The sequence below is a fragment of the Eubalaena glacialis genome, chromosome 7 (genome assembly GCF_028564815.1).
Source record: "Eubalaena glacialis isolate mEubGla1 chromosome 7, mEubGla1.1.hap2.+ XY, whole genome shotgun sequence".
Lineage (NCBI taxonomy): Eukaryota > Metazoa > Chordata > Mammalia > Artiodactyla > Balaenidae > Eubalaena > Eubalaena glacialis.
The window spans coordinates 74,446,960-74,472,944 of record NC_083722.1 but is presented as its reverse complement, the minus strand read 5'-3'; the positions used below and the strand labels follow the sequence as shown (position 1 = coordinate 74,472,944).

The following is a 25,985-nucleotide window of genomic DNA, read 5'->3' as shown; positions in this document are numbered from 1 at the left end:
AGCCAGAGCTCCCTCTCTCATGCTACAAGTCCATCCCCCTGACCAGCTCCATGCGGCCTGGACCATGGAGACTTAGAGACCCCCAAAAAGTCAGCTCCACCCCTGAGCTCCACCCCTGGGCTCCACGGTAGTGACAGCTTCAGCCAGGCATCGGTCCTGCTGACATGTCTCTCCAAGCTGGGGAGGCCCCTCTTCAAAGGGGGAAAGGAATTGTTTGGGCTGCCCCAGTCACTCTGCCCACGTGGGCTCCTGCCCTGGTCTCTCTGACTCAGCCGTCTGTTCTTTTTTATTTTAATTTATTTATTTTATTTATTTATTTTTGGCTGTGTTGGGTCTTCGTTGCTGTGCGTGGGCTTTCTCTAGTTGCGGCAAGCGAGGGCTACTCTTCATTGTGGTGCGCGTGCGCGTGCTTCTCGTCACAGTGGCTTCTATTGTTGCAGAGCACGGGCTCTAGGTGCACGGACTTCAGTAGTTGCAGCACATGGGCTCAGTAGTTGCGGCATGCGGGCCCTAGAGCGCGCAGGCTTCGGTAGTTGTGGCACACGGGCTCTAGAGCACAGGCTTAGTAGTTGTGGCGCACGGACTTAGTTGCTCCGTAGCATGTGGAATCTTCCCGGACCAGGGCTCAAACCCGTGTTCCCTGCATTGGCAGGTGGATTCTTAACCACTGCGCCACCAGGGAAGTCCAGCCATCTGTTCTTAAAGTCGCCCCCACCCTCCACTGGGCCTGGGTTCCTCAGGGACCCTGAGGGAGGGCAGCTCTCCCTACATCCCCTTCACAGGTGTGGTTGGAGGTCTTTTCTTGCCGGGCATGAAGTCCTGCCTCCTCCCCCCACTCCCCGCTGCTGGCTCCTGGATGGGAGGCTGCTCCCAGGGAGGGTGAGGAGCTGCCCGCAGCCCCTAAGCCAGCTGTGGACAGCAGTCAGGGGGGTGCCTGTGCTGTTGTCCTCCCTCCTGGCTGGTGCGGCTGGCCATCTTTCACGCAGAGTTACGTAAGCTTGAGTCAATTGGAGCTCAGAGCAGTTCATTGTGGGCTATTTTTAAGCTGTAACACATCACAGCAGAGGGGTCACTGCACCATGGCTTGCAGGGAAGGTTGTTTAAACATCTGTTATTTAAATTTCCCTGTGCCTTAAAGCTCAAAAGCCATGTCTTCCTGCACTCTCGGGTTCTGCCTTTCACATCCCAGATGAGGAGTGGATTATCACCCTTCACCCTGCCATAGTTTCCTCTAGGACTGGGGTTTTCCGCACCATGACTGCCTTTCTTTGGGGTGAAGCAGGGGGGCAGGGAGAAGGTGCCAGCTCCTTCAAACATGGTGCTGCCTCCGTGGAATGGGTGCATCCTGAACAGGAGAGACTTCCAGGGAAGCAGGAAGTTAGAGTTCACAGGGAGGAGAGGAAAACACAGAGAGAGTGCTGGGTATAGAGCTGAGAGACAGACAGAGGGTACAGCCTTCCTCCTGGGGGGCTTTGGTTTCCCATCAGGACCCAGAGAGGGTTGATCACAAGGTCCTTGTGGGTCTCTTCAGAAGCCTGCCTCTGCTTGGGCTGTGCTCCTACCTGGAGTGCCCTCCCTCCACAGACCTAAGTGCTACCCATGTGCAGCCTCTGGGACAGAGGGCTGGTGTCTGAGCCCTTGGACAGTAGGCAGAGATGAACCTCTGGGAAAACAGGCATTGCTTTTCACTCCATTATCAAGTGGTTGGCTGCACTGGGAGCCCTTTAAGGCTCCTTTTTTATTATTTATTTATTTATTTAATTTATTTATTTTTGCCTGCGTTGGGTCTTCGTTGCTGCACGTGGGCTTTCTCTAGTTGCGACGGGCGGGGGCTACTCTTTGTTGCGGTGTGCAGGCTTCTCATTGCAGTGGCTTCTCTTTGTTGCGGAGCACAGGCTCTAGGCGCACGGGCTTCAGTAGTTGTGGCTCGGGGGCTCTAGAGTGCAGGCTCAGTAGTTGTGGCGCACGGGCTTAGTTGCTCTGCAGCATGTGGGATCTTTCTGGACCAGGGCTCGAACCCGTATCCCCTGCGTTGGCAGGCGGATTCCTTAACCACTGCGCCACCAGGGAAGTCCCTAAGGCTCCTTTTGATCCTAGATTTTTGGAGATGTCCAGAGTCTTCCCAGAGTACAGGGAGGGGAAGGCAGGTAGACTGGAAGAGTGCAGGGCCAGAGACTTGACAGAGCTGACTCCTGAGAACACAACAGAGCCCAAAATATGTCTGTGTTGGAGAAGCAGGTCTGGGAGACTTGGCTGGTCGTGAGGTAGAATGGGGCCTTCTGTGCCTCTCCTCTTGATGTCCTTCCTGCCCACCATCCTCAAGGTCTCCTAGGTAGGAGCATTCCAGCCTGATCCACTGGGAAGGAGGGTTTCTCAGAGTGAGGTGACCGTCCCCATCTCCTGAAGCCTGACCCTCTCCACAGGGTTTGGGGCCTTCCCCCAAGCCTGCCGGGAGCGGGTCAGGTGAAGTGTGAAGGAAGGCAGTGCTGGAACCCGCCCTCACAGAGGAGCCTCTCTATGGCCTCACCCTCAGACTGAGCTCCTTCCTGTTGCTTCCTGGCCCCTCCATCCCAGACAGCCCTCAGCCTGGGGAATGGGCTCAGCGTGGGGGAGGGGCTCTCCAGGTTGCCATGGTAACATGTTGGCCCTCCTCACTTTCCAGAATCAGAAATAGAATTGGATGCCCTTCTTCCTGGTGAGAGACTATTTAAAAACATGTTGGGGGGAGGGGTACAGGGGCAATGTCCCTGCCTGATGGGGGGGAGGGGATAGGGGGGATGGGGGGGTGGGTGCAGGAGGGGGCTGGGTAGAAGGGGCCCAGCCTGGGATCCTCTCTAACTGCCTGCTGCTGGATGAAGCAGAGGGGCTTCAGCCAGCCAAGAATTCTGAGTACAAAAGACTCAGCCTGGTCCCACAGGGTATGTAACTAGCCCCTACTCAGCACTGACAGCCTCCTGGGAGGCACTGGCTTAGTGCCCCCCAGGAAAATGCCCCCTCCCAGGCCTGAGCCACCTGCTAAGCTATTGGGAGGAGGAACAGGGCCATGTGGGTTACAGCTTGGGTGGGGGCTTGGGGCTGCAGCACTCGGAAGGGAGGCATGTTTGCTCCCTTCCAGCAGGGTCCATGCCAACGTGGCCCTGCGCGTGACACCCGTGACGGCACCGTAGTTTCCTGAAGTGTGGGTCCAGAGCCTGGTGGCCTGGCTTCGGATTCTGGCTCTACAACTCACTAGCTGCAACCTCTGTGAATTCTCTCTCCTCCCTGTGCCTTGATTTCGTCATTTATAAAATAAGGGTGACAGCACCCGGCTCTTGTTGAATTGCTGTGAGGCTGGGTTACAGTGCTCAGCACTGCCTGGCACAGAGGAAGGGCCCAGTCAATAGCAGTCACTGTTCTTATTGCTATAAGGGGTGTTTGCTTCCCAGGTGGGAAAAGTCTTCTCCTCTCTCCAGGCTGCCTTCTTTGGTCTTTCCTTCGTGGGCCACACCCTTCTCAGATCAGTTGTTCATGAGGACTCCAGCCCTGAAAGGGAGGATTATGCCTCACTTCCGCAGGAGTTGGGGGATGGCTCAGTGGTCGGACAGGCAGGGACTTTCAGGGCCTCCCTCCATGCTTCTCCAGCCCTCCCACAAACACAGGAGGCTGCTACTAGCATCTCTGTCATGGGGAAAAACAAAACAAAATTAAAAAACAGTTTGCTTGGGGCCAGAGATTAATGAAGTTAATAGTGTTCAGCAAGTATGTGTGTGTGAATGCACACATGTGCAGACCACAGACCCTTGGGCCCTGCCACATTCCTGGGCCATAGTGTGTGGTGAGCAGCAGTGTCCAGACACATCTGTCCCCATTCTTAACTGAAGGCAGCATCTGGGGAAGGGGAAGGGGGTCCGGGGGCCTGGCCTGAGACATGGCTGAGTCAGGCTTTGCCCAGTGCCGAGTCAGGAAGGTGCAGATGAAGCACAGAGCTAGCCTTGGTCCCTGGTCACATCGCTTCACACCCCACGGCCAACCGTAAGCACTATTTTTAACTTCTGTGAAAACACACCGCTTCAGAGGACAAGACTACAGCTTCGTTCTCCACAAACCTGTTTCCTGGGTAGAAAGACTGAGGCCTGAAAGGATAGCCCTGGAGGACAGAGGGAAGAGGCCCAGAGCTCATAACTGGGGGAAGGAGGACGGTCTGACTCCGCTCCAGTCAGAACCTCCAGACTCAGGCCTGTGGCACTGGTCGGTTCCCCAAACTAGGCCTGTCCTCTGTGGCTGCAGGGCACATCTGGGCCTCGGCTGGTGGTCCAGGCAGGTCCCATTCCTCCCTGACCCTCTGCCCATCTACAAAATGGAGGGTAGGACTGCCCACCTCATCTAATAGCTTTCTATTCTGTGTGCTACCCAAGTCCAGTCCTTTGTCCAACTTGTCCTCACTGCATATGCAGTTGTGCCCAATGTGTACCCAGTTCTGCACCCACCATACCCGCACTGTGTAGCCAGCCCTGTGCCCACTGTGTGGACAGCCCCCTGACCACTGTGTCCGCACTGTGCCCCATCCTATAATTTCCACTGGTGGCCTAGCCCTATGCCCGGTGTTCTGCCCCCCTTCTGGCCAAGGTGAAGTTGACACAATGTGACAAGAGCTAGAACATTCTGACTTGAGGGTTCTGAGCAGAGGCCCCACTCCCACCCGTGTCGTCCCCATCCCCACCTCTGTGGGATACTGGTCCTGGGCCTCAAGGACATGTGGCTCTGGGGAGGGGGCTCTGTGAGGCACAGGCAGAGGAAAACCATCTGGAGCAGAGAGACTGCCAAGGAGCTGCTGTCCCTGGAGCGGGAGCTGGGGAACATGGGGGAGGGGAGTTAGAGCCTGAGCCTGGGCCCCTCACCCACTTCTGCCTCTCAGGACTGAGTGGTGAAGGGGCTTTGCCCCCCACAAGGGCCTCGGGTCACACACTTGGAACTGCATCCCTGGGTCAGGGCTTAAGTCTCAAGTTGCCACGTGGGAAATGGGGAGAAAGAGCCAAGTCTGGCATCTGAGGTAAACTGGGAACCCAGGGGCTTCCTCAGTATCTCCCCTGCCTACCTTTTTCCCTTGGCCTTATACATGCTCTCGCCTCTAGGAGCACTGCCCTCCCTCTAGGGCTGGCCTGGGCAGAGTGGCCACCTGGCTGGCAAGGAGAGAGGAGGCCAGTCTAGGGTTGGCAGAATTCACTGGGGTCCCTTGGCCTTTCTATCTCTCAAGATTCCCTGGGCGGGCCCCCATTCCTCAGGGGGGTGGGGCCCCTGGTTTCCCACACTCTCTCACCCTCCCCCAGGTCACTGGGGGCTGTGATGTGTGGGGTTGCCATGGCAATGAAGTGGGGGCAGGGCACCTAGGGCATGGAGCAGGACTATGGAAGTCACCAAGAAAGTGGGGGGCCCTGATCCATCGGGCTCCCAGGGCCACCCCTCAGCTGGCAGCCAGCAGCTGGGCGGTGGCCCTAGAGGGTCCCAGGGACCATGGATAAACTCAGGATCTGTATACTTGAGGCAGGGGTTGTCACTGTCCACTGAGGCCATCCTTGATGGGGCCTATGGCTCAGCGTCCCAGGCCCATACCCACGAGCCCAGTCACCAGCAACTCTGGGACCCTGCTGAGGTTAGCTCCCAATGTGGCTGTGAGCGGGCCTCCCAGGATTCCCTGAGACTCTCCTCCACTAGCTCGTTTCCAGGCTCTATCGTGGGAGCCCAAACACAGCTCGTCACAGAGAACAGGACCCTGGCTCTACCGGTGTGCAGGCGCAGTGACGGCACCAGTGACATGGCCCAGCATGGACTCTGCTGTTCCCGGCTTCAGGTGCAGATGGCGGGGGAGGGCAAGGCTCCAGCTAAAGTCCTCGTAGGCTGGGGCAAAGGCCCCTGCAGCCCCAACCAGATAGACCCATTGGGCATTAGGAAGAGCCGGTGGCTACCGTATTTTCTTTCAGGGGAGGATGGCTCAGCTGCAGCCCAAGGTCCTCTTCTGGCTCCAGCCCAATATCAGGGCCAGGGCCAGTGCCCATGTCAGGCTCAGGCTCCTCCAACTCCAACTCGGGCAAATACTCCAGCTCTGGATACAATCTCAATGTCAGCAGCAGTTGAATCTTACACCTGCAACCTTGATCACCTGATGAATACCAATGCCATCACCAAGGGCCTGTCCCAAGACCTCTTGCCCAGGAAATGTGGCAATCAATGGTCAATCCAGTTGGAGTCTTCCAAAGGGGTCACATCCTGCCACGACAAAGTGAATTTCCATTCCCGGGATGAGCCTGCCACCCCAGCACCCACTCCAAAAGAGTCCCCAGACCAGGCCCAGGAGCTCGAGGTTGCCCAAAGGCCGGTGTTACCAAGGCAGCCTGAGAACCAAGTGGAGAAGCCCATGGTCTGTACCTCCAGGCCAGGCAGCCCCAAACCAGGCTCAGGGCCCCCAGAAACCCCCAAGCCCCAGAGGGGTAACCAGGAGATCTGCAGCTCTCAGCCAGGTCAGCAGCCCCTCAATGCTTGCAGCAACACCTGCTCCAATGTGCCGCCGTCTGCCTACCAAGTAACCTGCCACAACTCCTCCCCAGTACAGCCTCCCAGGGAAGCCACGCAGATACCCCCCTCCAGTGCCCCTACCTGCCAGCTCCGGGATACTGTGGAAGACCGTGTGCTGGTGTTTGATATGGCCACGGGCAACACCAGGATGGGGCTGCTGTGCCATGACCCCATGGGCTCAAGGGCAGTGCTGGTGGGCCTCATGCCCAGCCACCCATCCATCTATGCCTCTGAAAATACGCTGTCCACCCGGCCGTTGGCCATGCCCATCCTCTCCCCTGACAGCGATGGCTCCAGCTTCTGGTCCACCACACCCATGGGGTCCAGCCCCGTGCCCTCCAGCCTTTCATCTGGAAGCTACCGAGAGGTGGCCCTCGTTCCCAAAGAGGCCAGGCTCAACCTGGAGTCACAAGGCTCCCCTGGTACTGAGACACCCATCAGGATGGGGATGCTCACTGAGCGTGTTCCACTGGGGATGCCCCTCCAATTTGGAGAGAGGATACTGAGCCATGCCCATGATCCTGGCTGGTCCAAACCTGATGCTGAAAAAAACGAAACTAGTCACACCATCTGGATGCAGGATGCCTCCGGGATGCAGGACACCTCTATGGTCCAGGCCAAGAAACTGCAGTGGACGAACCCAGAGCAGACCCCAGAGCCTGTACCACCAGCCAAAAACCAGCAGGTGCCCAGACCCCTGCTCCAGGAGGATGCAGGCAATCACAATCAGAAAGAGGTCGTTATTGCTCACCCTGACAACCCTCAGGTCAAAGGTGCTGGGCACGCCCCCCTTGGTGGTCAGCCCCCACTAGCTGAGCAGCATCCCCTTTCCAGGCAGCCCCCTTTGACCGGTCAACCTCCCTCTGCAGAGCAGCGTCCCCTTACCAGGCAGACCCACCTTTCTGGACAGCCACCCCTAGCTGAGCAGGCCCCCTCCACCAAGCAGCCCCCCCTTCCTAGTCAGGCCCCTCTCACTGGAGCCCCTATTGCCAGGCAGCTTTCTCTCACTAGGCAGCCTCCCTTTTCCCAAGAACCCCCCATCTCCAATGAGCCCACTCTCTCAAGAGGTCCCCCCACCACTAGGGAGCCTGGTCAGGCCTCCACCCTGTGCCAGGAAGGTGAGCCATTGGGCCCGCCTACCCATGTGGGGGTACTTCGGGTGACCCCGGCCCCTGAGGAGACCTGTGTCTATGTAAACAGAGAAAATGTTGGTGTCAGTGCTGGTCAAAGCTCCAGCTCACATCGGCTCTCATCCTGGCAACCTGGCGGCTCCCCCGGGGAGCAGGAGGAGCAGCTTTCCCTGATCACACTCACCACACCTGGTCCTGGCTGCAAGGTCTTGCCCATGGCCACGGTGGGCACTGAGCCCCACGGTCCCCGGTTCAAGCTGACAGCTGAGGACATTACACACTCGCCAGTGGTCTCGCAGCTTGGCCTTCTCCGAGGGGCCTGCTATGAGCTGGTGCCCACCATGGATGTTCTGCCAGTACGGTCCCCAGTGCTCTGCCGCCATTCACGGGGCCCCTACCAGGACATGGCAGCCGTGGTGATCGACACAGGCACAGGCTTCACCAAATGTGGACTGGCTGGAGAGGACCACGTCCTCAGTGTGCTGCCCTCACGCGTCCAGCTGCTCCAGCATCCAGTCCAGGGCCAGCCCAGGTACGCAGTGCCTGACAACCGAGAGGGTTCCTACTCGGTGCTGAATCGAGGAGTGGTCTCCGACTGGGATGCACTGGAGGTGCTGTGGCAGCACCTGTTCTATTGCAGGCTGGGTGTGCAGCCCGAGGAGCTGGCTGTGCTTGTGGCGGACTCACCCACCTCACCACGCACCAACCGAGAAAAGGTGGCTGAAATACTCTTTGAGCGTTTCCATGTGCCAGCCATGCAGACAGTGCATCAGGCCCTGCTGGCACTCTATGCTTATGGGCGGACCACTGGGCTGGTGCTGGGCAGTGGCCATGGCACCTCCTATGTGGCACCCATCATCACTGGGGATCTGGCCCCACTTGACACCTACCGGCTGGATGTGGCAGGTGCTGACCTCACTGAATACCTGGCTCAGCTGTTGCTGGCAGGTGGCCAGTCACTGTTCAAGGCATGGCTGGTCAACCAGATTAAAGAGGCCTGCTGCTATGTGGCCATGGACATGACAGCTGAGATGGTCCGTGCCCAGGCCCTGGCCCAGGTGGACTTTTTGCTTCCAGACAAGCAGGTCATCACACTGGGCTCTGAGCGCTTCTGCTGCCCCGAGGCCCTCTTCCAGCCCAATCTGCTAGGTCTCAATCAGCCGGGCCTTCCACAACTAGCCCTCCTAAGTATCAGCCGGCTGGAGGCCAAGCAGCAGGAGCAGCTGCTGGCCAATGTGGTGCTGGACGGTGGCGGCACCCTGTTGAGTGGCTTTCCTGAGCGCCTGAGACAGGAGCTGGGCCCCGGTGCCACTGTGCTGGGCTCTCCGCACCGTGCTGTTGCTGCTTGGCTTGGAGGCTCCATCATGGCGTCCCGGGACTCCTTCCAGAGCCTGTGGCTCAGCCGCCGTGAGTACGAGGAGGAGGGCCCATGGGCCATCTATAAGTACCATCTGTGAGCACATAAAAGTTCTTTCTGGTTCTGCTTCTTTTGACCACTGTGGCATATTTTAGGCACAGGGTGGTGGAGGGAAGGGCAGGGGTCCAGGCATGTGGTCAGGGATGGGGACCTTGGCACTCCCAAGGCACACCCTGCCTCTACACACTGGAATTCCATGGGCCTTGGCAATTCTATCCTTTCCAGAGAGCCCCAGAGCCCCACGGCTGGCATTGGCCCTGGTCTAGCCTGACCTTTATTGCACCCCAAGGGCAACCACAGAGAGTGGCGGCTGTGGGTTTTGCCCTGTTGCCCTGGCGACAAGCTCAATTACCCTTGATTGCCAGCTCGTTGCCATGGCAATTTCAAACATAATGTAATAACCCACACAGCCTGGAGTGAGTCATGGGGGCGGGGGGGGCAGCCCCCTCCCCTAGCTCCAGAGGAAAAGACTGCTTGCCTTCCCCCATGTTGGGCCCTCTACGGGGCGCTGAGGCCAGCAACACTGACAACAGCCAAACAGTTCTACAGATGGCTGGGGCCCTGGAGCACTTGTTACCCCCAAGGAGGGTCCCTGTCAGAGTCTGGGCTTCCTGGGGGAGCTGGCCTGATAATGCAGATACCTCCTAAAGTCAGAACCTTGGCTGGAGCTCTATGCTGGTTTGGCAGGTGCTTCAGGTCAGCCAGTCAGAATATGAAGGTATAGGAGTGCTGGCCTTTGGTTCCCTGGGGCAGGAAATCAGGGTGGGGGGCTGATAAGTCCTGAATCCTGGGTGGGAGATACAACCTGAGCTGGGGGATGAGGCTCTGGCCTGCTTTGTAGTCTCTGTGGACATGGAGACTCACACCTTATCCTGCCTCTCTGACTATCAAGTTTTGGTGGGAGCCAGAACTGTCAACTTTGGGCTCCCTTTGCCTCCTCTGCCTCCCAAAACGGGCAGCCTCTGCCCACAGGGTGGCCAGGGTAAAGGCCTCGTCAGGAGATCTCCACAGAGGCTATGGGGCAATGCCAGTGCCAACTGCCCTGCTCTTGTCCCAAACTCCACTCTGTTTTAAAGGGCCTCCCGCTGTCCCTCTGGCCAGGGGAGTGGCTAGAAGCCACGGCCCCTGACCTTGTCTGGCTCTGAATAGTGGGGGTAGGAATAAAGGTCCATGTCTTCCATGGCCTGGAAGAGCTGAGAGGAAGAATTCACCTGGTGTTGCTACTTTCTGCCTGGAGGGCAGCTGGAGGTTGAAGCCAAGACACTGAAGCCGGGACTTCCCTGGTGGTGCAGTGGTTAAGAATCCGCCTGTCAATGCAGGGGACACGGATTCGATAACTGGTCTGGGAAGATCCCACATGCCGCAGAGCCAATAAGCCCGTGCGCCACAACTACTGAGCCTGTGCTCTAGAGCCTGTGCTCTGCAACAAGAGAAGCCACCGCAACGAGAAGCACATGCACCGCAACGAAGAGTAGCCCCTGCTTGCCGCAACTAGAGAAAGCCCGCCTGCAGCAATGAAGACCCAACGCAGCCAAAATAAATAAATAAATTAATTAATTAAAAAAAAAAAAGACACTGAAGCCCTACCCTGCTGGTGCCCCTCTGGCTGGGAGCTGAGGGACAAGCCATGCCCCTGTCCCAACCCTGGGTTCTCGCCTTTAGGTTGCCCTCTCCACAAAGGGCAAAGACCTGGCTATCCCCACACACACCTGAGAGTGAGGGGCTGCCCTTCGTGGAGAGACTAGAAATGGCCAATGATATAAGGTCATCACAGCCCCCACCCACCCCTGGGCATGGTCCACCCTCTTCCCATGTCCAGCTTTCACACTGTGAGTCAGCCCCCACGATCCTGAGGCCTGTGTCAGGTAGGAAGGGGAACAGTGGCTCTAGGGACTAGCTAGCTACAGCGTCCATGTGCACATGCAAGCAAGCATGCCTGGGTGCACACAGAACACAAACACATGTGCCCCTGGGCACTGCTGCACACACTGTGCTGTTGCCATCTCCTTTGGCATAAGAGCACACACACACAGACATAATCACACGTGTGCACATACACCCTGCCACGTGCTCACCCACAGGCACATGGAGTGTGCACGGGACCAAGAAGAGGTGGAGCACTGCCAGCAGCAGGCAGGCCTCTAGCAAGCCACCTCTTCCCCTGCCTCTAAATCCCCCACATTCCAGCTTCTCCTTGGCCCAGCTTTTCTGTGCCTGGATAGCCATGATCTTCAGGAAAGGCAGAAAATGTGTGTGCCATGTGTGGGGTCAGCAAGCCATGGATCAGATGCACCATACAACGAAGGGAACCATTGTTTCAATGACAGTGGGCAGACAGCAGGAAAGACTGAGTGCCAGGCCATTCATTCATTCTGCAGACATGAACTTAGCATACTGAGATGAGACACAGAGCTCTGCCCTGCAGATGCCCAGCTTGCCAGGAGATTCCTACCCAGTGGTGGAGTTGGTGCCATGAATGAGATCACCCAGAGCCCAGGGAGCCCAGAGGTGACACCAACCTGGCCTGGAAGCAGTGACCAAACCAGGGAAGGATGTGAAGGGCTCCTCAACACCCCCTCTGGAGAAAGATATTGAGGGGTCCTGATCGAGCAGTCATTTCCCAGGCTAGACTTCCAGCCCCAGCACGAGCTCCAGCTTCCTCACTTGGGCAGTCACTCCTGTCAGCAGCTGTGGGGAACCATCCAGGAGAGACTCACTCAACATGGCCAGGGGTTTGGAGATGACCCCACCCAGGATGGGGTCACTGAGAGGGTTCGCTGAGAGGGTTCTGGTTGGGTGGAGCCCAGTTTCAGGCACAGAGAAGCCTAAGTCTGGCCTTCAGATACTGGCCTCAAGGTTAGTGGGGGGGCGGGGCAAGCATTTGGTCCATGTGCCTCTGTGACAAGGGACAGAGAAATGGCCAAGGACTTCCTTCAGAGGCTCTTCCTGGCAGTTCTCAGCCTCCTCCAGTCAGGGGCCAGGTCTGGTGGGCCACCATGGTGCTGTAGTTCTCCTGTACCCCCATATCCCAGCCCAGGCCACCAGTAGTGATGCTGTTCATGAAGCGTTCGAGGGTGATTAAACTGTCAAGAAAGCAGAGTCTATGCCATGTCATAGGTAACTCTTAGAGCTTGAGAAATTCAGTGCCACACAGGAGGAGGCAGGCTGGGCCAGCCACCCTGGATGGGACCTTGCAGGAGGGGAGGGGAGGATGGGTAGGAGACTCTGCCACCAAGGTCTGGAGCCCTCACTTGCACACACACACCCCGGTGTGTTTACTAGCTAGGGGAGGCCTGTCTGTAGCACAGCTTGCCCTAGCGACTGCCCACTTGGTTCTAAGTGGGTTCCGCTCTTTGGGTCAGGTTTTGGGAGCTGGGTGGAACGCCAGTCCCCTGGGGACCACTACCTGCCAAGACACTCCTGTGCAGCTCCAGGACTCAGGCTTTCCCCACACCTTCTACCCCGCACCCTCTACAATAGGCATAGGAAGACCCCTCCGGTCCTTGTTGCCCGGTCAGTCCAAGGGCCTAAGGGAGCCTTTGAAAGCCTGGCCAGGGCCGGGCAGGCCAGTGCTCACCTTCTCTGCTGCCACCCCCTCCTCAGCCCTCCTTCTGAGTGGGATTCCGGGCTCAGGCTCCTCCAGGGTCGGGGCGGAGCCGGCTGAGGGAGGCCCCGCCCCCAGCCCGCCCCCGGCCCGGGGTGCGAATCCGAGGCCGGCGAGCGGCGGGAGATGCTTGAGGTTCGCGAGCCGAAGTGGCTGCAGCTGGCGCCGCGTCTGCCCCGCGTGCCCGGAGCGGATTCTGCCCGCCGCCCCCGGAGCCCTCGGCGCCCCACTGAACCCGCGATCGCTTCCTCCCTGTGACCGACCAGCGCTGCAGGTGCGGGGTGACCCGGGAGGGGGTGGCGCCCCCGGAACGTACGTTGTGGGGTCTTAGGGGATTGAGTCTCTGGCTCGAGGTTCGGGTAGCCGAGTGCACCGGGGCGCTGCAAGGGCTTGGGGTCCCGGCGGGGGCAGAGCACGCGGGCTCTGCAGATCCAGGGCTCGGCGTGCGGGGTTGGGCTAAAGTTCCCCATCGCCTCAGACGGCTCGGGGGTCCCAAGGGAAGCCTCTGAGACTCAAGTCCAGGCCAATCTCCCCTCCTTGTCCCCCATCCCACCTCCGTCTCGCTGGGCTCCTAATTGTGAAAACATTAACCCTCCAACATTCGTGGTGCCCCGTGGGGGTAGGGGCCGAGGGCTCAGCTGTACCTCTGGACTCCCAGAGGCGCCTCCGGCCCCTCCCAACTGCCCCCGGGCCCCCTCCCTCCCGCTAAGCAGTCACTAATTTCCATGACAACGAGAGTTCTTTATGGGCGACAACCTGAAGGGGGCTGGGCGGGGCTGCCGCGGGGTGGGGGAGGAGGCTCAAACCCTTGGGGACCAGCAGCCCCCTAGCCAAGATCCATCTTCCAAGCCTGAACTCGAGGGCCCGCCGGGGGTCCAGGACACCGACCCAGCGCTGCGCGGTGGGGTTGGGGGACGCACATGTTTCTGCTGGGAGGTGCGGGGCTGGGTGCTCACACGTGTGCCTCCCGCATGTGTGTTGCTGTGCCAGCGGGGGCGAGTCAGCAGCACTGGGGAAGGGGGTCAGGGTGGCAGCACGGTGGGGAGCAGGGCCCCCGGCTGGCAGGGTGAACAATGAGCGAGTGAGTTTCTGCTTTCCCCAGCCTGTAGTGTCTGGCAGAGACCCTAGGCTCTCCCAGCCCCCCATAGCTCTGCCAAACTGATTTTGTCCGCACCGTTAGGCAGAGCCTGCTTCACCAGGTTCCCTCCCAGGGAGCAGGGCTCTCTGTCCCTCACCAAAAGCTCAGTCTGCAGCAGTCCAGCCCCTGTCCTGCCACCCTCCTCCAAGGCCCAGGCTTTGAGCAACACCCCCCCCACCCCCGCCCAGGACCGCCCGCGGAGACCTGGTGCCCTTCCTGCCCCCCCACTCCCAGTTGATTCCTGCCAGCTTTAGGTACCTGCTGGGCCCCAGTTTCCTCAGCTGGGAAATTGGTGTCTCCACTCCCCTTGGTGTCAGGCGCCGGGCCCTGTGGTGGAGAAGAGGTCTCTCTCCCTTTCTTTTACAGCATTTGGTGTGGGCCCCCAGGTGCCATAGGCTGCCTTTCCCATATCAGCTTCTGGCCCTCCTCTCCAGCCCTTGTCCTGGCAGGTGGGCAGTCCTTGCCCTGGGAGAAGACCACAGAGTCAGTGATCTCCATCCAGGGAAACTGAGGCATAGTGGAGGGATGCTGTGCAGTTGTTATCCTGTTTCTAGGTTGCTTGGAGTGCTGTTTCTGGCCCTCAGACAGGATCCACTGTCGGGGAGGGGGACGGTGGTGGCAGGGAATTAGGCTGAGCTGCAAGAGAGGCCCTGGGGACCCAAGGCCTCTAGAGGACAGCAGATGGGGGTGGGGGTGGCTGGGGAGTCTAGGCAGAGCTGGGTCAGCTGAGAGGAGGGGCTGTAAAGGGAAGCAGCCAGGTCTCCAAGCTTCATTTCCATCCCCCAAGCCTGTGCCTTCGACATGTTGGACCTGCCTCACCTAAGCTGCTGTGATGACAGGGAGAGAGGCTGAGGAACTGTTCTGAGGGGACCGCAACAGCTGGCCTCTTTCCCAGAGCTACGGCTGTCCCACACCAAGTTCAGTGCATGTTTAGGGGAATACAGGAGGGGTCAGTCTCAGAGGTCCAGGCATCAGGGGCAGCTCCTGGTCCAGGTGTGCAGAGCACATGGTCATGGAGGCCTTAGGGCTCTGCTGGGCATCCACAGGCCCCTTTGAAACCCCCTGCCCATCTTCCCTCCTGTGTTCTTGTGCCTGCATCCTTTTTACTGTGTCGACTCTTTACTCCCCTTCCATCACAGATTCTGCCTTTGTCTCTCTGTGTCCCTGCCCCTCTCTTTTCTAAAGTCTCTCAGTTCCCCACCTCCCCTTCCTTGATGGGGACCAGGGTCACAGAACCCATGGGGAAAGAATCAGGCCAAAGTCTCAGGGAATTCTTGGAGAATTTGAATAACACCTCTCCCCTCCCCTCCCCTCCCCTCCCCTCCCTTCTCCGTTTTAAAAAACTTCCATCACCATAGCAACCCTTTACTCTGGGGCCTTCCCTGAATTTCCCCTCCTCCGCTCAGAGGGAAGCAGGGCCCCCAGTGAATTTTCCTTCAGGGGCTCAAAGATTGGGACCCCAGGTGCCTGGAAGGGGCCAGCTGGCTCTGGCTCTGCCTGCATATTGAACGCTGAACTTTCTGGAGGCAGCACCTGATCGCATGCCCACCCCTGAGGCTGGAGAGCACCCCCGCCCTCTGCCTGCGCCCTCATTAGGTGGGAGAGAGTCAGCAGCAGGAACTACGGACCATGATTTAGCTAGAGCCTGAGGCCCAGCCAGGGCAGCTCCCTGCCCAGTTACCTAAAGCAGTTGGATGGTGGGCGAGAAACTTGACTCTGCCCCCTGACACAGACCTGAGAGTGAGGTCTCTATTTCTGCCCGTCCTGCATCCTGCGGGTGAGGTCTCTGTGGCAGGCTGGGCAGAGCTTGGGCCTAGGCATGTCTATTACAGCAGGGAACCCAGCCCCAGTCCCTGAGAGAGGAGATCAGGGAAGGGGAGGGGTTGCCTGCAGGCTGGTGTTCACAGCTGCCACTAAATTGGGAGGTGTTGCCCACAGTTGTTGGGAGACAGCTGGAGGCCTCCTGGGCCCCCCCCTGGCCTCCCTAGGTTTACTGCAAGGTCTGAAGCCCCACATGGCAGAGGACCAGGGTGGCAGGTAACTCCTGTTTATGGCTACAAAAGGTGGGGCTTGAATCAGGCTGACCCCAGTAGAGGAGGGGCCAGGACTCTCTGTGGGACCCCTGGGCCTCTGGAGCTGGCCTCTGTCCTATTCGGGCCTCCCCTGGGCCAGACTTGTCTTAGGCTACAGTAGGGTCCCTAGGGGACCCTTTATTACCAAGGCAGAGGCTCCATCAGCGTTGCCTGAGGGGCCAGACCTGAGGAGCAGGCAGTAACTAGGGAATGCTTGGCCCTCAGGCTCCCTTAGAGGCTCCCCCAGGCTCTGCACTTCCCCCAAGCTCCCTTTGGACTGCCCCTTGTGCACACCAGTCAGTTTCTCTGCAGAGAATGGAAGGAACCATGTCTTTAGGGAAACGGCAGCTATGGGACTTCTGTGCCCTCCCATGTCCCAGTGTGGACTTAAGGCCGAGCCCAGGTCCCGTGTCGTTGCGCAGGGAGCTCTCTATTGTTGGTTGCTGAGTCTGGGCTGTCCAGGCCATGGGGGTGAGAAATGCACACCCTCTTTCTGCCTGGCCTTCTACTGTTCTTGAAGCCGTCCCTCAGCTTCTCCTCCCTGCTTTGGGGCCAGGGCCCCCTTGTTGCAAGCAGGTGCCAGGGGCTTGGTACGCACACCGGCAGCCTCCTAGGCAGCAGCAGTGGGTAGCAGATGGTAGAGTGGGTGGGGGTGGAGGGGACCAAGATGCTAATCTGAAGCAGGGCCCCCTTTTCTCCTCTCTTCGCCCTGGGGCCAGGTTGGGGGTGGAGGCAAGTGAGTGCAGTTAGGTTGGTGAGGAGAGGCAGTGACTGGCTGAGATCAGGGCCGCCGTGGGAGGGAGGAGACAGATCTGTCCCTGCCCCTGCCATGAGGCTTCAGGACATGGCTCCAGGCTGATGTGACTGAGCAGAGGCCCGGATTTCCGTGGTGGAGACAGACCCCCATGACCAGCCCTGGGTCCCTGCGGGTACGAGTGCCTGTGCACGGCCAAAAGCTGGGCCAAGATCAGGGACAGGCACGTACAAAACCTCCCACGCCGTGCGGCTGAGCAGGGAGCTATTGGTGTGGGGTGGGTGGAGGTGGAGTTTGTGGAAGTTATCTCAGCGAAGGGCGGTTTTGAGCCTGGAGCTTCAGGATTGTTGCAGCCAATCTGTGACACAAATAACCTTATAATGTCAGAAATCACAATGAAAGAAGAGATTTAGCCCTGGTCTCAGCACCTAGCTCATGTGGAGGCTGATCCACAGAGAGGCCAGGATGGACAGTGTCCTTGCCAGTGCCCACAATTCCTGCCATTGGGTGGACACAGTTGAGCTGGCGAGTCACCTGTTGTTGGTTGTTTAGGTAGTTGCTGATTTTTTTAATGTTAAAAATAACTCTGCCGTGACAAATAGGATACTGATGGGAGGCTTTGGGGGAAGGGCATTCCTGCCAGAGGGAATAGTGTAAGCAGAGCAGCAGAGCTGGGACACAGGTCCCTCCCAGCCCTCCTGGGGGACCTGTAGGATGGGGTACAACCCTCCCACCCAGTACAGGGCCCTTGGATTGCAGCCTGGGAAGGGAATCGCTGCACATAAGAGCCACTGAGGGGACTGATGCAAGCCCCCTCCCCCGGATTGTTTGGGCATAGAGATGGGTGGCCGGCAGTGGTGGGTGGCCATGCCTCTGCTCTCAGCTGTGAGAGTGGGATTCTAGCCATAGGCTCCTTCCCGGCACATGCAGGAGCAGGGCTGTGACCATGGCGGCAAAGATACGCAGTCAGGGACGATCTTCAAAGCTTCTCTTGTTTGCCTCTGCAGTGCCTCACAAGATGGCTTAAGCCCTAGCTTGAATCACACTGATGAAATGCGTTTGTGTTCCCTGAGCCCAAAGAACCTGGATGCGGGAATGATGGAATTTGTTCCCTAAAGCGGAGGGCAAATTTGAGGGAGAACTTTCAGGACTGGGTGCCCTGGGAAGTGGGTAGCCTCCTCCTGGGAGGAAGCAAGCAGCAGCCAGGGCTGACCAGGGGGCTTGTGTGGGTCCTGGCCTTCGACCCTGGCTGGCAGAATCCCTCTGACCAAGCTGCTTCCTCTGGTGGTGGCTTCCTCTCTCCTCCACTACCCTGTGGCTATGAGTCACTTCAGGTAGGGGGCATCTAGGTAGCCAAGGCCCCAGCCCAGCCCCTTTGCATAGCAAGTGCTAATCAGGGTGGAGGGAGACTATGCACAGTCAGCAGAGGCAGAGCAGTTTCAATGCAGCCTCAGTGTGAAGTGTGTTATCATCCCAGTGTCACACCAACCAGGCATTAAGGAGGCTGACTCTGGGTCAGGTCTGGAAAGGTCCAGACACTGTCACCAATTCCCCTCCTGAAGTTTACCTCTGAGCAAGGGCCATGAGTGCCTTTTCCTGTGGGTGTTGGAGCCAGTCCACTCAGCACCGCAAGTGAGGATTGGGCTGGCAGGGTTGCAGACCCGTGGGGTGCCATGCTCCGGGTGCCAGAGTGCCTGGAACCTACTGGAGTCAGCTGCGTGTGGTCATCCTTGTGCCTGAAATAGCCACCCCTGGCCAGGGGCCTCTCCCCTGGACCTGATGGTCCAGGTCTCCTGCGGGCCCTGGCAGTGAGGCACTAGGCAGGCTTGTCTTGCTTTTCTGGACCATTACCCCTTCATGCCTCCTGGCAAATCCTTTCCCTCTAAGGCCCAGCCCTAATGCTGCTTCTTCCTCAAAGCCTTTCCTCATTTCTCTACCCAGATGGGGGTTCTCCCTCTGAAGAATCCCCCAAGCAATATTTATTTATTTTTATTTATTTATTTATTTATTTGGTTGCACCGGGTCTTAGTTGTGGCAGGCGGGCTCCTTAGTTACGGCTCATCAGCTCCTTAGTTGCAGCACACGGGCTCCTTAGTTGTGGCATGTGAACTCTTAGTTGTGGCATGCATGTGGGATCTAGTTCCCTGACCAGGGATCAAACCCGGGCCCCCTGCACTGGGGACGTGGAGTCTTATCCACTGCGCCACCAGGGAATTCCTGCAGTATTTATTAAATCAGTAAAAGTAATCACAGTACAAATCCTAACAGAAAATTAATAAACAATAGATATAAATCTGCCCCTCTGACACCCAATTCTTTCCCCCAAAGAGAACTCTTATTTTCTCCCAGAAAAGAGTCTGTGAGTGTACACAGGTATATAAACTTTAAAAAATTTACCCCAATGTAGCACCCTTTACCCACCATTCTGTCCCCTGCTTTCTTTCAGAGACTGTCCTACAGCAGCACATTTTGATCTATTTTATGCTTTTTAATAGCTATCAAGTATTCTTCAGAATGGATAGCCATAATTTTTATTAACATTTTTTTTTGTGAAATATAAGAAAGATCTAGGAATGTGCCCAATACGTGTATGTACATTTTTACAAATTATTATAAAGTTGAACACCTGTTAAACCACGACTCAGGTGGTTCTCAGGTTCAGAAATAGGTCCTCCAGAATCCCCCCACCACCAATCACAACCTCTTTGTTTCTCTTAGAAAGACTCATGGTGTTTATTTCCTAGTGTTTCTTTATAATTTTACCAATATGTCTGTATCCTTAAACAGTATAGGTTAGTTCTGCCTGTTTTGAACTCTGTATCAGTAGAATCACACTATATGTATTTGGTATTTTTTTCACTCAACACTGTATTGGTGAGATTGACCATGTGCTTGCGTAGAGCTGTAGCTCCTCATTTCCATTGTTTTGTAACAATATTCCATTGTGTGACTGACTCTACCACAGTACATCCTGCTCTTGATGGATATGTGGGCTGTTTCCAGTTTGGGGCAATTCTGAATATTGCAGCCATGAGCACTCTTGTACGAGTGTCCTGCCGCACAAATGTACATAGTTAGCAGTGCAATTGTTGGTGCACAGGATATGTTCGACTTCAGTAGTTTTACCAAACTGTTTTGCAAAGGGGAGACTTGCCATCCACCAGCAGTGCTCGTGTTCTCCACATCTTTGCCAACACTTGGCATCTCCAGACTTGCGGAGATGATTCTCTGATGGGTGGGTAGATACAGCCCCCTTCATCTGTGGAATTACTGAAATTTAAATAAATCATTTGATAAATCTTCTTTTGATTGTATATAATGCAAAGTGATTCACGGATATGTCAGTTTACTATATTTTTCATAAGCGCAGGGGCTTGTTGTAGTTCGGGCAGCCAAGCTGAGTGGTTGGAGGTACAGCCAGAAAAGCAGGCACTGGATCTGAGCCTGATCACCCTCTAGCCCTTCCTGGTGTAGACTCTGCCTCTGACTTGGTCTGAGACAGGTTGGGGTTTCCCAAACGCAACCTTTACATTGTGGGGAGAAGTGGGCTGTGGTACAGCTGAACCAGACTCCATCCTGCCCGCAGCTCAGAGCCCGGCAATGCCGTTTGGGTGTGTGACTCTGGGTGACAAGAAGAACTATAACCAGCCATCGGAGGTGACTGACAGATATGATTTGGGACAGGTCATCAAGACGTGAGTGCCGGGTCTGTTGGGCAAGGGTGGGCGGGCAAGGGCTGGGAAAAGGGGAGCGGAGTACAGCCCACGCTGAAGCCAGGGCTGAGTGGAGTGCCTGCTGGCTGCAGTGAGGAGTTCTGTGAGATCTTCCGGGCCAAGGACAAGACAACAGGCAAGCTGCACACCTGCAAGAAATTCCAGAAGCGGGATGGCCGCAAGGTGCGGAAGGCAGCCAAGAACGAGATAGGCATCCTCAAGATGTGAGTATGAGGCCCAGTGGTGGGGTGGGGTAGGGGAGGTAGCCGGGAAGGGCTTTGAGGTCCGGACGCCTCAAGCAGTACCAGCCTCTGGCCAGTTAGTCTGCTGTGGCTCACAGTGGCAACCAGAGCCTCTCTTAGGGGTTCACCCAGCCCTATCTACTGGTTCTTCTCTCTGTTGCCAGGGTGAAGCATCCCAACATCCTGCAACTGGTGGATGTGTTTGTGACCCGCAAGGAGTACTTTATCTTCCTGGAGCTGTGAGTGTGGGTCTGGGGTTCCAGGATTCCTCATTCCCCCAGGTCTTTACCTGCTCTGCCCTCTGCAGCCAGGGAAAGCCCCCCTTCTGGATCCTTGGGGTCCCAGGTCCCTGTGCCTTGCCCAGTCAGCTGCCTGGTGTAGGCAGCCTGCCCACGTGCTCCTGCCCCACCCCCGATCCTGCCCACGCCGGGCTCAGGGGCTGGTGTCCCTCAGGGCCACGGGGAGGGAGGTGTTTGACTGGATCCTGGACCAGGGCTACTACTCGGAGCGAGACACGAGCAACGTGGTGCGGCAGGTCCTGGAGGCGGTGGCCTACCTGCACTCACTCAAGATCGTGCACAGGAACCTCAAGGTGAGGCCAGCAATCACGTCAAAGGGTCAATTGGCAGCCGGCCTGGGGCTGGGGTGGGCAGCACCTCAGGGCCGTGGTCCAGCCTCTGAGGGTTTCATGGTCTCTTCCTCTGCCCACCCACATGCCATTCCTGGCTGGAGCAGCTGGAGAACCTGGTTTACTACAACCGGTTGAAGAACTCAAAGATCGTCATCAGCGACTTTCACCTGGCTAAGCTAGAGAATGGCCTCATCAAGGAGCCCTGTGGGACCCCCGAGTACCTGGGCAAGCAGGGAGTGGGGCGGGGCAGGGTGGGACACAGCCTTCAATGAGTGGCTCTGGGTAGGGGGGGGAAGGAAGTCCCTATCCCAGCAAATGGGTGTGAGCGGTACAAGGCCTGGCCAGGCCTGATATTGACCAGCCGGTGGACACTGTTTGCAGCCCCAGAGGTGGTAGGCCGGCAGCGGTATGGACGCCCTGTGGACTGCTGGGCCATTGGAGTCATCATGTACATCCTGTGAGTGGATAAGCCGGCGAACAGCCTGGCAGCCAGGTGGGGTGGGGGTCTGTGTCCATGGCCTTCCTGAGTGACCCTGTCCTTGGGCCCCTGCGCAGGCTTTCAGGGAATCCACCTTTCTATGAGGAGGTGGAGGAAGATGACTATGAGAACCACGACAAGAATCTCTTCCGCAAGATCCTGGCTGGCGACTATGAGTTTGACTCTCCATACTGGGATGACATTTCGCAGGCGGGTGAGGAGGTGCCCAGCATGAGGGCAGAGTGAAGGGTTGGCGTGGGGGACTGCTCTCAGCCTCCTCTGTTGGACTCTGATCCTATCCCCGAGCCCATTCATCACCTCTAGACAGTGAAATGGGGTGCCCAAGCCTAGCCTCTCCCTGGCTTTGTCCCCAGCCAAAGACCTGGTCACAAGGCTGATGGAGGTGGAGCAAGACCAGCGGATCACCGCGGAAGAGGCCATTTCCCATGAGTGGTGAGCAGGCCCAGGGAGGATGGGAGGAGAGGCCAGGGGTCCCTTGGCCTCTCTCCTCCTCACATCTAGCAGCATCTATCCTTGAGGCCTCAAATTGGGGTTCAGGAAAGCCCAGAGGGTCTGCCTGGTAACCCTTGGATCTTACAAGGAAAGGGCTGGGCACAGTCTCCATGAAGGCCATACCCCCTCAGATCCAGACGCACTTGCACCCTTTCCAGGATTTCTGGCAATGCTGCTTCTGATAAGAACATCAAGGATGGCGTCTGTGCCCAGATTGAAAAGAACTTTGCCAGGGCTAAGTGGAAGGTAAGGCTTGGATGGCTCCCTTTCCTGGCTTGATCCCAAGTGCTCCTTCTGGCACCACAGTTTCTTGCCTGCATCACACCCCTGCAGCCACACACAGGCTTTTCTTCAACCATCAGGTGTAGCTGTAGCCACTGCTACTACCTTAGGCAGGTGTGCTGAGCAGCTGGGTCCCTGGCCCTGGGTTGGTCAGAGGCAGCCAGAGCACGATGGAATGGTCTGGGTTTGGCCTTCGCAAAGGAATGGATCCAGCTTCTGTAAGCCTCGCTCTGAGCCTGTCTCCACTGTCCTTCTTTCAGAAGGCTGTCCGAGTGACCACCCTCATGAAACGGCTCAGGGCACCGGAGCAGTCCAGCACGGCTGCAGCCCAGTCTGCCCCAGCCACAGACACTGCCACCTCTGGGGCTGCAGGCGGGGCCACAGCCGCAAGTGGAGCTGCCCCAGCCCTTGGGGGCAGTGCCACCCCAGCCACAGCGGGTGATGTTACGAAGAGCGATAATGTAGCCCCTGCAGACCGTAGTGCCACCCCAGCCACAGATGGCAGTGCCACTCCAGCCACTGATGGGAGCATCACCCCAGCCACTGATGGGAGCATCACCCCAGCCACTGATGGGAGTGTCACCCCAGCCACCGACAGAAGTGTTACTCCAGCCACTGATGGGAGAGCCACACCAGCCGTGGAAGAGAGCACCGTGCCCACTACCCAAAGCAGTGCCACACCGGCCACCAAGGCTGCTGCCACCCCTGAGCCAGCTTTGGCCCAGCCGGACAGCACAGCCCCAGGGGGCGCAACAGGCCAGGCTCCACCCTCTAGTAAAGGGGAAGAGGCTGCTGGCTCTGCCCAGGAGTCTCGGAGGGAGGAGACCAGCTGAGTGGGCAGGCTGTGGGGGGGCGGGGGATGGGCAGGAGGGTGGGAGAGTGGATGAGGGGCTTCTCACTGTACAGAGAGTCACTGGCATGATGCCCTCGCTGCCCCCCGCCCCAGCCTCCCAGCATGGGGCATGTCTGGGGGCCACAGGAGAGCAGTTTCATCTCCTGTGTGTATGTGTGTGAGTGGTGGGCAGGCCAGAGGCAGGACCAGCCCCAGCCCCTGCATGGATTCCTTGTGGCTTTTCTGTCTTGCTAGCTTCATCAGTTTCTGTTTCTTGTGGGATGCTGCTCTAGGGATACTCAGGAGGTCCCTGCACCCCTCCCCCTTCCCTTTTTGCCTCACAATTCCCCCAGGCAGGCCCTGCAGGTCCCATCCTCTCCCAGGCCCTAAATTGGGTGGCCTTGCCCTGAGAGCTGGTCCTCCAGCGAGGCCCTGTCAGCGGTCTTAGGCTCCTGCACATGAAGGTATGTGCCTGTGGTGTGTGGGCTGCTCTAGGAGTGGAAACAGGCTGGTATAGAGAATGCTATAATCTCAGGCAGTATGCTTTAAGACAAGACTGGTCACATGGCTGGGGGCACTGCTTGGTAGCCATGGGGGTCCTCAGAAGTGAAAGAGAATGAGTTGGAGGCTAGAAGCCTCCATCTTTGTCCCTGGGAAGTCTCTCCCAAGACTCTTGTTCTATTTCCTGCCCTCCTGGGTCCTGCAGTGGGTTGCCCTGTGCCCTGAACTGCCTGAGCCTGTAAGGGGAAGGAGGAGCAATGAGGATGTGGCAATGAGATCTGGGAGGGCAGAGTGCAGGCCCAGCACCTAGTGTATCAGCCTAGCTGGGTCCTTACCCTGGGCCAAACAAGGAGTGCTGCCCCTGGCTCTTCCCACATGGGCTCCCTCAGGCTCAGTCCACAGTCCTCTCCATCCCTGGGGGCCTGCCGTATGGCAGTGTCCCATAGTCTGATTCGGGGTTTGCCCTTCACAGGGGCAGATTTTCTGCTCTCTCAATTCAACAGCAAAATAGAGAGGAACCCCCTCTATGTCTATGACCCACTTTCCCTTCTATCAAGGCTTGGAGAGAGGCCCAGGTGCCTCTGAGCCATGCTGAGTTGCTTTTGCTGGAATGAGAGAGTGGAACAAAGCTCCCCAGTTTCCTAATGGAGGCTCCTGGCAGGTGCCCTTTGTCAGACCCCACTACAGCCTGGGCAGGCAGCCGCACTGGTCCTGGCCCTCGCTTGGCACTTGGGGGTAGTCCTGCCCTTCTCCCTGCATGCCTGTGGGTCTGCTCCGGTGTATGAAGGTCGGTGGGCTGTGTACCTGCTGAACCTGGCAAATAAATGTCACTCTGCCAAAGCCTCTGGCCACCCTCTCGCCTTTGCTTCCTCTATATTACTGGGGAAGGGCCCCTGGAAGGCAGTGGGGAGGGGAGAGGCCGGGAGTTAGGTTCACAGGTAGTGAGTGGTCTGTGCTCAGTGCCATGCGGATTGCTTGGGCTGAGAGTACAGATCATCCCTGCCACAGGGTGTTCCTTGATGGTGTGGCAGGGTCCTCTGGACTCCAGAAATCCATGTGGGTGGTGGGTACCGTGCTGGGCTTGTGCCGAGGAATAACCTCTGGGCTACTGTTCTGACAAGTCCTGTTGAACAAGGAGCCCTTGTCTTGACTTAGGCCTAGACCTGGAACCCACCAAGTGCCATCCACCATAGGGAGAGATCTTTGGGCTTCCCTGGGTTGGGGAGTGGATGCAGGGTGGGCATTACACAAAGATTCTAGCCTGCCCTTTGTGTTGATTCCTCTTTCCTGTAAACAACACCTTTGCTTTCCACATAGGCCCCAAGGACTTCACTCTGGGTCTACTTCAGGTGGAACAGATCAGCTTTATATTATGGGGCTCTGTACAAGGTTTTTTTCTGGGGAGAGGGGAGTAACACTGCTAAAAATAATTAATCATGAAAACTCCTAGGAATACTTGTTCCAGCCCAGATCAGTCCAGGTGAACTCACCAGGTATGCTGCTCTTTCTCAGAGAGGACCCCAAAGATAACTTCTCTGATGTGGGAATAAGAAAAAGGTTTGTTAGTCACTCATCTATGAAGCATCTGGGCCTCCAAAATTCCAACCCTACTGCAGTCCCGAGGCAAAACTTGATCCTCCTGAGAGCTAGGAGCTAAAGTCAGGATACTGGCCCTGCCACCTCTAAACTTAGGGATCATCAAGCTTTGCTTGTATAGAGCCAGGGTGAGCTTGAGGTGTCTGGACCTGTGTCCATCTTTCTAGGACCACTCAGAGCGGAAGGCTGAGAGGGTGGAGCGTTCTTTTGGTCTGGGAACTATGGGCTTCCACCATGTGGTCGAGCACTGTCCAGAGCCCAGGGGACCCGCTCTCCATCGGGACCGTCGTCCCATTCCCCTACGGCCGCGGTCTTCTCGACTCCCCCGAAGTGCAGAGGAGGCTGCGCCGAGAGAACAAGGCTGAGAAGCCCGTGCCCAGCGCACCTGGCACCAGCTCTGGCTTGGGACCATAACTCCCAGTCTTGCCCCAGAAAGGGGCCCGGCCGGCGGCGCAGCTGCCCTCCGTGCCAATCCAACGCTGCGCTCCCGCGGTACCGGCGGTCTTCCCGCGAGCCGCCTGAGAAATACTGCT

At 57.5% G+C, this 25,985-nt stretch overlaps 2 protein-coding genes across 2 annotated transcripts; both read left to right on the top strand.

The window, feature by feature from the left end:
- Window positions 1-5,383: 5,383 nt before the first annotated feature.
- Window positions 5,384-9,136, top strand: LOC133094711 (uncharacterized). Its single transcript, XM_061195369.1, has 2 exons — window positions 5,384-7,473; window positions 7,543-9,136. The coding sequence occupies exons 1-2, from the start codon at window positions 5,384-5,386 to the stop codon at window positions 9,134-9,136; spliced, it is 3,684 nt and encodes a 1,227-aa protein (XP_061051352.1).
- A 3,752-nt stretch (window positions 9,137-12,888) lies between these two features.
- Window positions 12,889-24,687, top strand: CAMKV (CaM kinase like vesicle associated). Its single transcript, XM_061195368.1, is given in 10 exon segments — window positions 12,889-12,974; window positions 20,251-20,359; window positions 20,470-20,601; window positions 20,784-20,858; window positions 21,073-21,211; window positions 21,355-21,707; window positions 21,806-21,942; window positions 22,103-22,181; window positions 22,400-22,487; window positions 22,784-24,687. Coding segments are annotated over 9 exon segments (1,671 nt in total). The 5' UTR covers window positions 12,889-12,974; window positions 20,251-20,264; the 3' UTR covers window positions 23,357-24,687.
- The last annotated feature ends 1,298 nt before the right edge of the window (window positions 24,688-25,985 follow it).

Bases quoted from the DNA above. Each gene is read 5' to 3' on its own strand.
- LOC133094711 (XM_061195369.1), top strand. From the start codon at position 5,384: ATGGAAGTCACCAAGAAAGTGGGGGGCCCTGATCCATCGGGCTCCCAG. The intron at 7,474-7,542 runs GCAGGCCCCCTC...CCCTATTGCCAG, and splicing joins GGACAGCCACCCCTAGCTGA to GCAGCTTTCTCTCACTAGGC.